Here is a 17,247-nt window from a genome sequence, read left to right as displayed (position 1 = left end):
TATATGCACTTACATGACATGACCTGAATGAACCATCAATCATTAATTTAACCCTTCTATCGTTTCTTAGGCGGGTTATTGAAACTATATCAATGCACCAGTTCAGCTTAAGAGTCTGGAGGCTACTTGCTTGTCTTTGTTCTTTTTGGGGATTCCCTTCTTCGGAGTAAAAGGGGTTTCCTGGGTTCGTTGGCAGGCGTCTCCTGGTGCCCGGATAGATGTCTGGGGCGGCCAATTACGAAAAAGCAATAAAGAAGCAGCAAACAGTGGAGAATGAAGACAAACACTTTCAAGAAGGATTTTTGAGACATTTGTTTCTGAACAGACAGCAGATCGTAGTGATTCTCAAGGTGATTCATTTTTAAACCCGTCGTTCAGAAAGTGAAAGTAAAGTTTGTGTTGCTGGAGCTCAAACGGTGAAAATGGCTTCACTAAATGTCTTTGCTGAAGAGCTTTCTTGTCCCGTGTGCTGTGAAATCTTCAAGGCTCCTGTTGTTTTATCATGTAGTCACAGTGTCTGTAAAGAGTGTCTTCAACAGTTCTGGAGGACCAAGAAAACTCAGGAGTGTCCTGTCTGCAGGAGAAGATCCTCAAAAGAACATCCTCCTCTTAATCTGGCATTAAAAAACATGTGTGAGTCGATCCTGAAGGAGAGAAATGAGACGCGTTCATCAGGATCTGAGGAGATCTGCAGTTTACACAGTGAGAAACTCAAACTCTTCTGTCTGCAGGACAAACAGCCTGTGTGTGTAGTGTGTGTTACTTCACAACAACACGACAATCACAAAGTCAGACCCATCACTGAAGTGGTTTCATCATATAAGGTAAGACAAATATCTCTTGTTTTACATGTAAATGAAACTGAAAGTGACATGAAGAGAGTAGTGAACACACACTCATTCAAACACACACACTCGAACACACATACTCACACACACACACTCACAGAAACACTCACAGACACACACTCACACACACAGACATGCACACACACACGTACACACATTCACTCACATAGACAGACACAGGCACACACACACACTAGTTTCAGCCCCACGCAGTTTTAATTTTCATGTCCTGCGCCACGTTGTTTAAATAACAACTACATTTGTGCCCAGTGCCGGCCCGAGCCTTTTGGGGGCCCTAAGCAGAATTTGATTTGGGGGCCCCCTCCAAACACGCGGAGTCACCTGTGCTTGACGATTATTGACACAATGTCACTCTATAATGTTACATTATAAATTAATACAATGAGGTTATGTATTAATACAAAATAAATACTTAATAAAAAATAGATATACTTAAAAATGTTTTAACTTCTTCTTTACTCTTTTACTAACTCTTTGAAACTTCTGAAAACAAATTGTCACAAAACATATAAAAAATAATAATTTGCAAAATATCCTCCAACATTTTTGCAACACTTTGCAGTTTGAATGATGTCTTGTATGAACATGACGGAGTATGTTTTTATGTTTCCACTGTTCGATCGCGTCCGCGCCTCACACACACACACACACACACACACACACACACACACACACACACACACACACACACACACACACACAACATACCATTGCAATGATATCGCAGCCTGTTCGTTATAGCCGTAATAAAATATAATAAAAAATAGTCAACCTAACATATACAAATTACACTGCTCTGTTTAAATAGTCAGTAGTAGCCTAATTCGTACCATTCAGCGCTGCGCAGCCTAAGCACCCCCCACTGTGATGTTTCCAAGCACATTTTTGCGCATGTGAAGAGAATAATTTTTCCCCTCGATTGGATTTCAAGCACAATTATTTTTTTCTTCGATATTGGAACGTGGGTGAAGTACAAATAAGCCTATAATAAAGAATAGTTTGCCATCCAAATCCATCGCGAATGTTGAAACATTTTGATTCTAATGAGAGAGATACGTGAGCCCAACGCCGCTTTCACTTTCGCTTTAAATTAATTCGTTTTGGCTTGTTTATAGTTATTTTTTATCCTTGTTCTGTTCTGAATATCATTAAACTTAAAGGATAAATCATTGATCAAATCAAATTTTTGTGACATGGCTTATCATTACCGTGACTTTGCGCACGAATTGTCTGTGCACGCAAGGTTATGCGCATGACTCAAACACTGGCAGTCACAGCACCAGTTGTAGGCAGTACTGAAATCAGAATTTTCTTGTCTTGAATTATTAATCCATTCATTCATTTATGTCTTTTGTTTAAGTTAATTAATAAGTAAAAAAAAAAAAAAAAAAAAAAAAAAAACTCGCTTGGGGGGCCCCCTGGTGGCGAGGGGGCCCCAAGCAGCCGCTTAGTTCGCTTATGCCTCGGGCCGGCCCTGTTTGTGCCCATCTGTGCGCCCATGGGCTGCTGGTCTAGGTGTGTGTTCAGTCGCATTGTTGGGCCGATGCTATTTTGAGGAACTGAAATAGACTGAGCCATTGACCAACTGAAACCTGGTCTAAAGTCAATGATGCAGTATTTTTTTGTTATTTAAAGAGCGCTTAGTAATGTGAGGTCACAGAACAAAGAAAAAGACGTTCACAGACCATAGGCGTTAGGGACCGTTCGGTATTTATGGAAGGGGCCACCGGAGGAAAATAGGGGAGGGTCATGTCTTTTTTTTCTTTGTTGAGGGGAGGGTCATCCAACTTTTTTTTGTCTAGGGGGAGGGTCACCCAACTTTTATATTCATTAAAACAGCAACATTTCAAAGTGGCTTGTTTGGTGCTATTTTTTTCCATTTAGCTCCATGTTGATCTCGCGTTTATCAGCCCCCCTTTCGATATCAGATGGGTCTGACCCAACAAAAATCCAGTTTGGCGCTGTTTGACAGTGTGCGCTTCAGTTCGCGCTTAGAAAAAGTGCAGCATCATGTCAGAACAGAATGCCAAAGAAATGTTTACCCGGCAAAGCTTTAAAGCACGAGCAAATAATGAACTTTTGTTGAGTGCACAGTGTCCTGTGAGTGTAACTCTACCGCTGCATTAACATGTGATGTGAACGTACGTCGAGTTTAACAGTATTGGGACTGAGGCGCTAGAACTGCTGATAGAATGTGCGCTGTAGGGCAAAACTGCATATTTTAGTTTCCATTCTTATTTTGTTTCCACGATGTGTAAGATGTAGGGCTACCACCAGCCGCGGCGCTACCATTGGGCCCGGGTGGGCATTTAGGTCCGGGCCCACCCATTTTCTATAGCCTATGGTTTTGTACGTTTCTTCATTCGGATCTATTTGCGATGATCGATCCAAATTCTAAACAAACAGTTTACATGCTTCGTCCTTGTTACATTATTCATTAAGATAATAATTAATAAATGCACGCATAATTATCAGTGAACTTGATAAATGTTGCAGATATGTTTTACATGCATGCATAACAAATGCATTTCAACTTGTGTGTGCAAAATTCAGAATAAAATGAATGTGCAGCAATTTGTACAAATACAGAGTCTGTAGGCCTACTGTGTTGTTACCATTAAATAAGCTCATTTAGTTTCATTTTTGTTAAAATATAATAATGTTATTTTTTCATCTATGTTGATTACGAAAAGTGAACCGCACACACGAGTATACGCAATATCGAGAGACATTGAGCGGGTCAGACATGATTTTGACCACTTAATTAAGTTTTGTTTTGCAGAAAACGATTTTTTTAAGTGAATTTCGTTTTGTATAAATTGTATCTTAATTTTAATATTTTTTTTTTATCAACCAATTGCCAAATACCAAATATAGCAGTAGCAGACAACACAATCATAGAGGCGCCCGCGTGGTCACTTGCACTGCTCGTAAACAGGAGCGCATCTCATCCTATTACTTAACGAAACTCAGCATATGCCTCGCATACATGAAATATATCTTAAGAAAGCTTGAAATGTCTTTTTAACAATTTAAAACGAAAGGAAATAGGCTACTCTCTGGTTATGTAATGATGTGAATTTCTCTGCGTGTTCACTACTACGGAGATGGCGATCGTCAACTTCATCTTTACAGCTGTTGTTGCTGTTAATAAACTAAAAATAATAGGCTTATAATTTTATTAAACAATAAATTAAATGGAATTTTTATTGTATTAAAAAAGCAACAAAAAAATCCTGTTTATCAATATTGTGTGTGTGTGTGTGTGTGTGTGTGTGTGTGTGTGTGTGTGTGTGTGTGTGTGTCGAAATAATTTGTCCGCAGCTGCTCAAAAAAACAAAAACAAACAAAAAAAAAACCCTCAAAAACCCCACTGTCAGTGTTTTGTAAGGAACAGGCAAATATGTTCAATATAGCAGGAGACATTTTAATTGTTTACTAATAAAACAGTTATTTTTTATGTCAGTGTCGGCTAGACAGATGAAGTTGACGACTCGCGATCTTCGCAGCGCTACCACATCTTTAAATCACTATTAGTAGGCTATAATTTAAGTTAACATAAAATACATAGACCTACACCACAAAAACTAGTTGAGGATAAATTCGTTAAAATTGGGCGATTCCAGTGAATGGACGTGACATTTGCAGCCAAAACTTAAAATAAAAATTCTCAGAAAATGCATTTTTTTGAAACGTCTGAAAGGAGTCAAGACATTAGAAAAATATCAGTCTACACATGCGTTTTATATTTAATATGAGGGAAATAAACATGTGACGTGACAAAAAAATCTCTAACTTTTAGGTGGCAAAATATTTTTTCAGTAATTCTATAAATTACACTGTGCAAACCAAAATATATATACCCACCGGATGAATAAAGATCGGCCTCCACAGAAAATTAAATTTTATATTATTTTTATTTTATTTTTCGTGTTTGCATTTTGTGGAAAAAAAAAGGTTATGGACGTGACAGTTCTCCATTACGCACGGACATGACTGCTCTGAAGCGACTTTAAAAATTGCACAGAGACCTCAAACAGAAAGCACAAAGCCTTTCTTTAAAGTGAATTTCGTTTTTTTTTATTAATTTTATCTTAATTTTAATCAATGTTTCATCTGGATTTAATAAATAAGAAGTAGTCTAAATATAGTAGAAAATAGATAATCATGACACGGAGGCGCGGGCGAGTGAACTGGACTCTTGTCTCATAAATGAACCGAAACTCAGCGTAAGGTAGCCTATGCTACTTGCCTCATAGACCTGAGAAATATATAGAAAGCTTGAAATGTCTACTTTTAAACATGCAGAACAATTCAAAACGAAGGAAAACAGACTGCTTTCTCCTTATGAAATGTGCATTTCTCTCTGGCGCGTTCTGAGAAGATCGCGACGCATCGTCAACTTCATATTTGCAGTAGACACAGAAAACACTTGTTTATTAAAAACAATTCAAATGTCTAGCTATATATGAAATATTAATAATCATTACTTTTGCCGGTTCTTTGTGACAGCTTTTAGATGCTTTATTCGCAACGCCACCCACATGTTGAACGAGTCACTCACACCGCATCAGCACCGAAAACATGATTTTTTTTTCAAATCTAAAATAAACAAGTAATACAAACTCAGTGAGTGTTTTAGCGCAATTTTCTGACGTCATGGGATCACAACACTAAGAGATAGTAAATCTTTTTCTTTTTTTTTTTCTTTTTTTTTTGGTGTGCGTTCCCGAGATTAGACCTTCCTTAACATAATGCCGAAAACCCGAAGTCTCCAGGTGGTCTGGTTGAGGAGAAGATAGAAGTGCAAGATTGGTGCGCACAGACAGAACAGAAATCATGAGTTAACAATCGCAATTTTGTCCGTAGGAAAATTGCGCTAAAAATCGTGAGACGAACCGAATCGTAGGTTTGGTCTATCGTTACAGCCAGATGAGAAAGCAAGAGTTTATGGTTTAAAAAACAAACAAACAATGGCCATCTGAACATCTTTGCCAAGCGCAAACCAGTACAGAATTAGGCTAATCAATAAATTATCGGGGAGGGTCATGCCTTTTTTCACAATCATTTTGGAGGGTCATAGAAAAAATTATTGCTGGCGAAGGGAGGGTCATGTCTTTTTTGACAACAGATCTCAAAACTCCTCCGGTGGCTCCTTAAATAAATAACGAACAGTCCCTTACTTATGCAAATGGGCTTCAGTAATCAGGACTGGTTGTGTTTAGTCCAGCTGAACCACATTATAAATACATTTCATAGATTTGAGGAATTAGTAACTACAGGGGCAAATACATTTTCATGCTGGCCTTGTTGGTATTGCATAACTTTTTGCTTCAATAAATAACATTTTCTTTTACAAACTGTACTTTGTGTTTACTCAGGTTGTCTTTGTTTTATGTTTTAATTTCTGAGTCAATTTAATATGAGATGTGCACAAAAATGTAAGAAATCAGGATGAGGGCACATACTTTTTCACTGCATTATATGATCATATCACTGTATTGTCTTCTCTTCTTCTCTTCACTGTAATCTTGTGTTTTATGTTTTTTGTTCAATTCTAGGAGGACCTCAACACAGCACTGAAGACCTTACAAGACAAACTTAAACGCAAAGAAAAAATGAAAGGAGAGTTTGAGAAAACAGTTCAACACATCAAGGTGAGGAAACAGAATCAAGAGTCATGTATAGTATTACTGTATACAGTTATGATTTAATATAATGGATTATAGTGGATTATTTCTGTAAATGATGAGCATCAATCTGCTCCTGGATCCGTTCTATGTCGGGTATCCGAGTTTATCTCTGATATGAATGATGTGAAGTGTTGATGTGTGTCGATTGAGATGATTGAAGTGAATGTGATGTGATTTCAGTCTCAAGCTGAGCACACAGAGCATCAGATTAAACAGCAGTTTGAGAAGCTTCATCAGTTTCTCAGAGATGAAGAAGAAGCTACAGTCACTGCACTGAGGGAGGAAGAGGAGCAGAAGAAGCAGAGGATGAAGGAGAAGCTGGAGGAGATGAACACACACATCTCAGCTCTTTCACACACAATCAAAGACATGGAGGAGATGATGAAAGCCAGTGACGTCTGCTTTCTGAAGGTCTGATTTCAGATCATTGGTTGATCATTGGTTGATTGATTGAGTTGTTGATGATAAATGGTGTGTTTGTTCTGCAGGAGTTTCCCGTCTCAATGGAAAGGTGAGTGATCTGCTCCTGTCTCTGGTCTCTCTGGTTCTGATCCAAAGCCACTGCAGTTCTGACTCCTGAATGTTCTTCCAGAGTCCAGAGCTCACAGCCGGATCCACAGATGGCTTCTGGAGCTTTGATTCATTCACCACGATACTTGGGCAACCTGCCGTTCAGAGTCTGGAAGAAGATGCAGGACATCGTCCAAAACAGTGAGTCTGACTGCAGAAGATCTGAGCTGGAGTGTTAAAGGTTCTTCATGACACAGACGGATAGATAGATAGATAGATAGATAGATAGATAGATAGATAGATAGATAGATAGATAGATAGATAGATAGATAGATATGGAATGTAGTGATACTGACAGGTCAATTTAGCTCAAAAGGAATTATTAATTAATTTATAGGGAATTCGAAAGAATCACTTATTACGGTCATGCAAATGACTCGTCCAGGGTTCATTTGAACCGGCCGTAACTATCAGCTCTGCAGCGGATATAAATATCCAAACTATAGTGAAATACTATTTATTAGGAAGGTAACTTTAAGATCAGCAGTTTAAGACATTAAATTCGTAAGCACATAACACAACACAACACTTCTCTTTAAAATACAAACAAGACTTTATTGATTACTCTAACACATAAAACTAATATCTAACACAAACACACGCACACACATTCATACGAGTTGCAGAAAGAAAGAGAGTGAGGAAAGAATGAGTTTTAAGAGTGAGATGATGAAATCTCAAGTTTCTATATGCACATGACATGACCTGAACGAACCATCAATCATTAATTTAACCCTTCTATCGTTTCTTAGGCGGGTTATTAAATCTATATCAATGCACCAGTTCAGCTTAAGAGTTTGGAGGCTACTTGCTTGTCTTTGCGTTCTTTTTGGGGATTCCCTTCGTCGGCGTAAAAGGGGTTTCCCGGGTTCGTTGGCAGGCGTCTCCTCGTGCCTGGATAGATGTCTGGGGCGGCCAATCACGTGGTGTGCTGGTGGATGGGTGGAAAGTCTTTGAAGTTGGAAGCAGGCTTTGCAGTCGAATCGTGGACCGAAACTTTGCTACAAAACTTAACGTAGAGCGGAGACTCACAACGGAAAAGAAAATAAAACTAAGAAAAGAAAGAAATTTGAGACGAGAGTAGTTAGATGGCTTGAATGAAGCTGTTTAACCCATGTTCTTCTGATCTTGATTTTGGTTCTTTCGTCTGCTCGTCTACATGGTTACTCGTCTATCTGGTTACTCCGTCATGGCTTCTCCATGATTGTTTTGAATCTACTTTTCTTTTTTTTCTCTCCCAAAGCTTTGTTCGGGTCCTAAGATTTTAAACTCAAATGTTTGTCCAACCTCCTGGATAAGTGACCAATTAGACCACGGCTTTATTTGAGAGGTGGCATTTTCTTCACTTCTCATCATAAATCATGCGTTATCTGTGATCTCTTTATTCTCCAGCGCTAGCAGAGAGTACAGATGCCACTGTTTATACATTATTCCTATTATAAGAATACAAAACATTTTGCATAGATTTCAATCAAGCCATCTTTCGAATTAAGAACATAAGATTACACTGATAGGAAATGAGACACACTTTCATTCAAACATTTAATAGTTATAACAATTACATGACTTATATGGGATCTAAGCATATCAGACACACATATAGGTTGTAGACACAATATAGAATTATGTAGTTGCATGATGTTTGATTTTAAGTCCATCAAGAATTGTTTGGGATGATTTTATGTATTTTTATAGGTAAAGTCTCAGTCTCTGTGGTTTTAAGAGATTTCAAACCCTGGGGTCATTCAGAGGTCCTTAAGAAGAAGGTCTGTTTTGTATATCTGTCATGGGATCAAGCAACCTCTGTCGTTATCTTGGTCGGGCCCTGAGCTTTGCCATCTCTGAACCAATCAGTCTTTTCCAAACCATCTAACATTGACAACGTTCTTCCTTTAGTTGCTTGCATGGCCATAAAGTTCTTAGCGTAGACTGGCTGGAGCCCTGATTTTATGGTTCTGGATTGGTGATTTGGGGTCTGGAGTGTTGAGTTCCCTTTCGTTGTCACTCCGAGTTACGTCGGATGACGACGAATGGGGTTTCGCTTAGAAATCCTATCATCTTTGACTATATAAAACGAGCCAATGGCAAAGAAATGCCATGGGTCTGCGGAATTTGCATAGCGTAACTCCGCCCCACCCTGGGAGTATATAAGAAAGTACGCTGGCAACATGCAGATATGTTTTCGTTTCGGAGCCAAGTTGATGTACTTCACTCCACAGCCAATCCTGAGATTCATCTCTTCATTTCTCTTCGAGACGAGCCTCTCTCCAAGTGTTGGTGTGACAGCGAGTTCCAGCGAGTGCACATTCCCTGCTTATCTGTGCAGTAATTTGCCAGTGTTTGTGTGTTCTCTCCCTGGTCGCTTCAGCATTTGCGGAGAAATCTCCTTTCTAAAAGAGCTTGCACGCGGCACATCTTTTTAAAGATGCCTCGCCCGTGCACTTCTGGTTGCGGTCTTCTCGTTTCTGACTCTGATGGGCACAATCGCTGTCTTGTGTGTCAGGGTATTGAGCACGCTAAGGCAGCGTTTGTGGATCAGTCATGTTCACATTGCGGGAACATGCCCATCGCACGGTTGCGGTCTAGACTCAATGACCTTCATGGTAGAGTCCCCTCATCCGCACCCCGATCTACGGGCTCCGCGAGAGCTGGTACTTCGGCTGGCGGCCAGGGTGACCTGAGGTTTACGGTGTGGGACAAAGCGCCGACTATTCCACGCTCCACACCGTCCTCTAGCGCCGTGCAACCCGCGAGTGTTTCGAATGAGCCCGCTGTACAGTCCTCTGACTTGCCGCGGGTCTCATTTGGCGCTCCAGAGGAAGATTCGATGTCGATCGCTGCATCACAGGGTGGGCAAGAGTCCTTGGGAAGTGAGGATTCGGCTGTGCTGCCACCTTCGGGTGTGCCAGCATTGCCGAGTCTGATCCCGAGATGACTGCCATGCTTTCCCAGGCAGCCGCGGCCATTGGGCTTGAGTGGTCCCCGCCACCTGGTCCGGTGCGCTCGCGGCTGGACGATTGGTTTTTGGGTGCCGCCACTGATCCTCGTCAGCGCACGTCCCCAATGCCTTTCTTCCCGGATGTGCATGAGGAGGTCACGAGGTCCTGGAAGGCACCATTGTCTTCTCGTGATCGCTCGGCGACCTCCTCCGCCCTGCCTCCTCTCGATCAGGCGGCCGCCAAAGGGTACACTGGGATTCCCCAGGTTGAACGCTCTGTTGCGATGCAACTGTGTCCTCAGAGTGCTTCTTCCCGTGGCGACCCAAAGCACCCCTCCAAAGCCTGTAGGTTCTCTTCCACGCTTGTGGCGAAGGCCTATAGAGCTGCGGGGCTGGCGGACTCCTCACTGCATGCCATGGCGACACTCCAGGTCTACCAGGCCCAGATGTTGCGTGACATGCACGAGGGGAGGACTGACCCAGGGCTCTTTGATGAGCTGCGTGCCGCCACCGACCTTGCTCTCCGAGCGACGAAGGTGACCGCACGCTCCCTGGGTCAGGTGATGTCCACTTGCGTGGTCCAGGAGAGACATCTGTGGCTCAACCTGGCTGATATGCGTGAGGCCGAGCGGACCCGGTGGCTGGAGTGCCCTTGGAACGAGTGTCCAGGCATGTTGTTGTGTCAACAGATGCCTCCACCACGGGCTGGGGCACCATGTGCAATGGACATGCTGCCGCGGGCTCCTGGACAGGACCCCTGCGCCTTTGGCATGTCAATTGCCTCGTGTTGTTGGCTGTACGTCTTGCCCTGCACCGCTTCCATGCGTTGCTCAGGGGTCAACACGTACTAGTCCGATCGGACAATACCGCGACTGTAGCGTACATCAACCGTCAAGGTGGTCTGCGCTCCCGCCGTATGTCACAACTCGCCCGCCACCTCCTCATATGGAGTCAGAAGCAGCTGAGGTCGCTTCGTGCCAGTTATATCAAGTATTCCTACGCAAGTATGCGTTTCCCCCAGTGAGCCTTCTTGCGCAGACCTTGCCAATTCCTCTGAGGAAGGACCTGCTTTCTCAGGGACGGGGCACCTTTAGGCACCCTCGTCCCGATCTTTGGAACCTCCATGTGTGGCTCCTGGACGGGATGAGGCAGGTTTGAGTACCCTACCACCAGCGGTGGTGGCTACCATCACTTCCGCTAGAGCATTGTCCACGAGACATGCCTATGCGTTGAAGTGGAACCTCTTCGTCAACTGGTGCTCTTCTAAAAATCTAGAACCCACGAAATGCCCCATCAGTGTCGTGCTTTCCTTCCTGCAAGAAGGGTTGGAGCGAAGGCTGTCTCCCTCCACCCTGAAAGTGTATGTTGCCGCCATTGCCGCACATCACGACACAGTTGATGGTAAGTCCTTAGGAAAGCACGACCTGATCGTCAGGTTCCTGAGGGGAGCCAGAAGACTGAATCCTCCTCGTTCTCCCCTCGTACCCTCTTGGGACCTCTCAGTGGTTTTAACTGCCCTGCAGAGTGCTCCCTTTGAGCCTCTGCAATCAGTGGAGCTTAAGTTCCTGTCAATGAAGACAGCGCTCCTGGTTGCATTGGCCTCCATCAAGAGGGTAGGGGACCTGCAGGCATTTTCGGTTGACGAAGTGTGCCTGGAATTCGGACCGGCTAACTCTCACGTGATCCTGAGACTCCGGCCTGGATATGTGTCCAAGGTTCCCACCACACGCTTTCGAGACCAGGTGGTGAACCTGCAAGCGCTGCCTTTGGAGGAGGCAGACCCAGCCTTGGCACTGCTCTGTCCAGTACGCGCACTCGGTGCTTATGTAGACAGAACGCAGTGTTTCAGGACCTCAGACCAGCTCTTTGTCTGTCATGGTGAGAAGCTGAAGGGAAAGGCTCTCTCCAAGCAAAGGTTGTCTCACTGGATAGTGGACGCCATTGCTTTGGCATACCAGCAGCAAGGTCGACCATGCCCCCTTGGTGTGACGGCCCACTCCACCCGGAGTGTGGCATCCTCTTGGGCTCTAGCGCATGGCGCCTCGCTAACAGACATCTGCAGAGCTGCAGGCTGGGCGACACCTAACACATTCGCGAGATTCTATAATCCCAGAGTGGAGCCAGTTTCTTCTCATGTACTTGCTTCAACTAGCCGGTAAGAGATTCTGCTCAGGTGTCTTCGCTTGCTCGCCATTCCTCTCCACGGACAGGATACGTGCGATATTTTCCTCAGGTGAGCCTAAAAAGCTCTGAGTCTCCTCCAGCACTGACGACGTCAACGCCAGAGTTATGCCACCGGCAGCTTTCGCGCTTGGCTAGGTGCCTCCATGTGCATGGTTCCCCTCCGGGCGACCCCCACATGTGTATTTCCACTCTAAGCCTCTTTGAGCATGTGTCTTTCCCTTGGCAAGCCACCTTGCCACCCCTGGGGTTCAAATATTCCACCTGCGGCTGGACACCCCAGTGTTATTCCGTATGCAGCCCTTCGTGGTCATATGTGTATTCCAAGTCCCCCCCTTCGGGTTCGGCATGATTGCATATTTCCACTGGATATGCTTCCCAGTGTACCTTGGTATTCCTGTGTTAAGTAGGACTCCTTCGTCCGTGCTAGTCTCACGACAGGGAGCTCAGACTTACGCAGGGCACTGGTAGACAGTCGAGAGGTGGCGTGATTACACTGGGAACCCCATTCGTCGTCATCCGACGTAACTCGAAGTGACAACGAAAGGGAACGTCTCGGTTACGTATGTAACCCTCGTTCCCTGAGTAGGGAACGGAGACGTTACTTCTCCCTGCCACTTCCGCTGTACCGCTGGAAAGCCTGAGTTCAGTCTCGGCTCCTTAGCGAAGACAGATCTGCATGTTGCCAGCGTACTTCCTTATATACTCCCAGGGTGGGGCGGAGTTACGCTATGCAAATTCCCGCAGACCCATGGCATTTCTTTGCCATTGGCTCGTTTTATATACTCGTCATCCGACGTAACGTCTCCGTTCCCTACTCAGGGAACGAGGGTTACATATGTAACCGAGACGTTCTGTGTGGAATTATGTTTGAATAAATCACCTAGAAGATTAATTTGTGTTTGGTTCGCCCTCAAACCCTACAATAGATAGATAGATAGATAGACAGTTTTGGCTCATTTGAAGATTCTGTCAAAGACAGTCAATGAGATTTTTTAGAGTTTTGTTCGTTTTTAGGAAAACTGTAAGTTTGATCAGTTATAAAAGATAAAGCCGGAGTCTGAACATTCTGAAGGTCTGAGCCGAGTTTGGACGATGTTAGGAGGAGTTTTAGAAAATTAGAAAATGTTGTCTCAGAATAATATTGCTAATATCTCAATCCAAAATAATTAGTTAGTCAAACACAACAGACCGTAAGAATAAACTGTTTTAAACGATACACAGACTGTCCACCTTATTTCTAGCTCCCATGATTCCATTTCTTTGCGTGAATTACGGGCACGATCTCACTGGAGTATCCATGGTAGCGGTTATAAACAGTCTATGCTAGCGGTACGCTAATCCTCTTTTTAGAGTGCTTGGGAACTAAAACATCTGAGAACACACCCTGTTACACCTACAGTAGCGCCCCGAGAATAAGGAGGATAAGAGCCAATAAAATGAAGATGATCAGATGCTGATGAAGATCACACACACACACTTACAGTTCTTCATCTACAGCAGAAATCTCAACACATCTCACTGATTTATTGTTATTTAAATTTCCCAAAGTATCAGTTTCTCTTGATGGACACAAATGTCTGAATCCCATATTTAATGTTTGTAGTTGATGCCATGAAACACTGATGATAAAAACGAGTGTGAAACTAATAACAGCACTGACAGTGATCAGAGGAAAATGTGTTTGATCAACAGGACGAGTGTCATAATTCATAATAATCTGTGTTGGGTTCACTGTTGATCATTATATGAAGATCAGAATAAAAGCAGCTGTTGATTGTGTCTCATCAGCTCCTGTGATTCTGGATCCAAACACTGCAGATCCAGATCTCGTCCTGTCTGATGATCTGACCAGTGTGAGGCGGAGGCGGAACAATCCACTTCTTCCTGACAATCCTGAGAGATTTAACTATTATCCCTGTGTTCTGGGTTCAGAGGGTTTTAACTCAGGAACACACTGCTGGGATGTGGAGGTTAACGAGAATAAACACTGGACTCTTGGAGTAACAACAGCATCAAACCAGAGGAAGGGAAGTTATTTCTTCAACACTGATGTCTGGTGTGTGTCGTACGGATGTACTCTAGGTTTTCGTGTTAAACAGAAGCTTGATCATGTGAAAGTGAATCTGGACTATGACAGAGGAACGGTGTCGTTCTCTGATCCTGTAACTAACACACATCTACACACATTCACAACCACCTTCACTCACACACTCTTTCCATTCTTCTGGTGTTCTTCCTCTCTGAGGATCTTACCGGTCAATAGTCAGTAAACGTCACTCCTCTAGATCTGGATCTTCCTGCTTTCATCATGTTTCCAATATTTAATCCATATCTCATGAGTAAGAGTGCGGTTGATCTGAATATCAGTACGGTGGCTGTGATTGGGCCGTGATGATCACATGACTGATATCCAGCACTACAGCAACACTCACACTCTCATGTTGCTTTAACAGATCAATAAACAACAGTGAAGTTTGTCACTTTGCTAATTTTCACATAATTATATATTTTTCTATAAACTGAGCCTAATTCTACATGGACAGTTTCAATGAATTTGTAAATAAATAATTGTTTAAATGATGTGTCAACCATAGTTTTGGTTTGTTTTTCTGGGTTAATAATTGTAGAGACGTCCCTATTGTAATATCATTTAATGTACATTAAACATGCATAATGTATTTCATTGTGGAAATGTCTTTTTCTGTCTTAAACACCGTCATATTAGCTTTTTCTCTTGGTCCTTTATCTTTCTGTCTTCCCGTCATAGGATGGATGTCACAGAGCAATTTTAAATGAATGTGAAACTAATTTGCAGCTCAAAACCTTATTTATCTTAAGGCTCTTTTCATTTATATCATTTATTTCTATATATCGATTTCCTCCTAACCTTATGTCAATGCCAGCGTCCAACCCCAATGCCATTCTTCCCGGATGTGCATGAGGAGGTCACGAGGTCCTGGAAGGCACCACTGTCTTCCCGTGATCGTTCGTCGGCCTTCTCCGCCTTTCCTCCCATCGACGGGGCCGCTGCCAACGGGTACACTGGGGTCCCCCCGGTTGAACGCTCTGTTGCGCTTCCTCAGAGCGGTTCTTCTCGTGGTGACCCTAAGCACCCTTCCAAAGCCTGTAGATTTTCGTCCACTCTTGTGGCAAAGTCCTACAGAGCCGTGGGACAGGCAGCCGCCTCACTGCATGCCATGGCCACTCTGCAGGTCTACCAGGCCCAGATGCTCAGGGACATGCACAAGGGTAGGACTGACCCAGGGCTCAGGTGATGGCCACCAAAGTGGTCCAGGAGAGACACCTGAGGCTGAACCTGGCTGATATGCAGGATGCTGAGCGGACCCGGTTCCTCGACACCTCCATTTTCCAGGCCGGCCTCTTCGGCGGTGCGGTTGAGGACTTTTCCCAACAGTACTTAACCGCACAGAAGCAGACTGAGGCTATAAAACACATCCTTCCCTGACGGCCCACTGCTGCCTCCACCCAGCCGTCGGCACAGATGCCTCAGTCCGCTCGCCGCTGAGGGCGCCCTCCTGAGACTCCCGCACCTCATCCCCCTCTGTCGCCAGACCTCTGGCAGAGCAGACCCCCGTGCAACGCTGGTCCTTCCCTGGTCTCCTCTGTCAGGACGCGGTCAATGACCGTGTCCCCACACCGGACCGCTATGCCACCCACGTCTGGGCCGGTCATTCCGCTTCGCTGCACCACCGAGGGGATGTCTGTGGTTCGCATGACCCCGCTAGTACAGTTCTTGGGAGCCTGGTTAGAGCTTCCCAACCTGTCCCACTGGGTCGTCCGAACTATCATGCTCGGTTACGCGATTCAGTTCGCACGGTCTCCTCCCCGCTTCGGGGGAGTCCGCTTATCTCGATGACTGGCTAATCCTAGCTCACTCTCGAGACCAGGTTTGCGAACACAGGGACCTTGTGCTCCGGCACCTAGCTCGTCTGGGCCTTCAGGTCAACTGGGAGAAGAGCAAACTCTGCCCCATGCAGAGGATCTCTTTTGTCGGTATGGAAATCGACTCGGTCGCCATGTGCGCGCAGCTTACGAGCGAGCACGCGCAGTCACTGCTGAATTGCTTCCGTCAAATCGAGAGCAAGAGTGCAGTTCCACTGAAACTATTTCAGAGGCTCCTGGGGCATATGGCATATGGCATCCGTAGCCGCAGCAACGCCGCTCGGATTGCTTCAGCACCGGCTTCGCGATCGAGTCCCGAGTTGGTCATGGCAACACGGCACGTTCCGAGTCTCAATGACTCGGGCCGGAGTGCCCGTAGAACGAGTTTCCAGGCATGTTGTTGTATCGACAGATGCCTCCACCACGGGCTGGGGCGCCATGTGCAATGGACATGCTGCTGCGGGCTCCTGGACAGGACCCCAGCGCCTTTGGCATGTCAATTGCCTCGAGTTTCTGGCTGTACGTCTAACTCTGCACCGCTTCCATGCGTTGCTCAAGGGTCAGCACGTACTAGTCCGATCAGACAATACCGCGACAGTAGCGTACATCAACAGACAAGGTGGTCTACCCTCCCGCCGTATGTCGCAACTCGCCCGCCACCTCATCCTATGGAGTCAGAAGCATCTGAGGTCACTTAGATCCATTTATATTCTGGGAGACCTGAACTGTGCAGCCAACGAGCCCTCACGGCTTCGGCCTCTCCCCGGAGAATGGAGACTCATCCCCGGTCGGTTCAGCTGATTTGACCTGTTCTATTCCCTGACTGAGGGCACGCTCGGCACGGATGCACTGGTGCACAACTGGCCGCGGGGCCTACGCAAGTATGCGTTTCCCCCAGTGAGCCTTCTTGCACAGACCCTGTGCAAGATCAGGGAGGACGAGGAGTAGGTCATTTTGGTCGCACCACACTGGCCCACCCAGACCTTGTTCTCCAAACTTGTGGCACCCTGTGGCACCCTCGTCCCGATCTTTGGAACCTCCAGGTGTGGCTACTGGACGGGACAGGCAGGTTTGAGTACCCTACCACCAG

General features: G+C 44.8%; 1 protein-coding gene across 1 annotated transcript; it reads left to right on the top strand.

Annotated features, from left to right (window-relative positions):
- The first annotated feature begins 229 nt into the window (after positions 1–229).
- LOC308680047 (E3 ubiquitin-protein ligase TRIM39-like) lies at positions 230–14,931 on the top strand. Its single transcript, XM_081347935.1, has 6 exons — positions 230–824; positions 6,431–6,526; positions 6,743–6,973; positions 7,051–7,073; positions 7,155–7,273; positions 14,043–14,931. The coding sequence occupies exons 1-6, from the start codon at positions 423–425 to the stop codon at positions 14,522–14,524; spliced, it is 1,353 nt and encodes a 450-aa protein (XP_081204061.1). The 5' UTR covers positions 230–422; the 3' UTR covers positions 14,525–14,931.
- Positions 14,932–17,247: the final 2,316 nt, after the last annotated feature.

The sequence above is a fragment of the Scardinius erythrophthalmus genome, assembly GCF_964197995.2.
Source record: "Scardinius erythrophthalmus genome assembly, chromosome: 19".
Classification (NCBI taxonomy): domain Eukaryota; kingdom Metazoa; phylum Chordata; class Actinopteri; order Cypriniformes; family Leuciscidae; genus Scardinius; species Scardinius erythrophthalmus.
Note: the sequence above shows the minus strand (reverse complement) of the source record. Positions and strands in the feature narration are given on the sequence as shown.

Coding starts and splice junctions, on each gene's coding strand:
- LOC308680047 (XM_081347935.1), top strand. CDS start 423: ATGGCTTCACTAAATGTCTTTGCTGAAGAGCTTTCTTGTCCCGTGTGC. Junction 825..6,430: donor AAGTGGTTTCATCATATAAG/GTAAGACAAATA, acceptor GTTCAATTCTAG/GAGGACCTCAACACAGCACT. Junction 7,274..14,042: donor GCAGGACATCGTCCAAAACA/GTGAGTCTGACT, acceptor GTGTCTCATCAG/CTCCTGTGATTCTGGATCCA.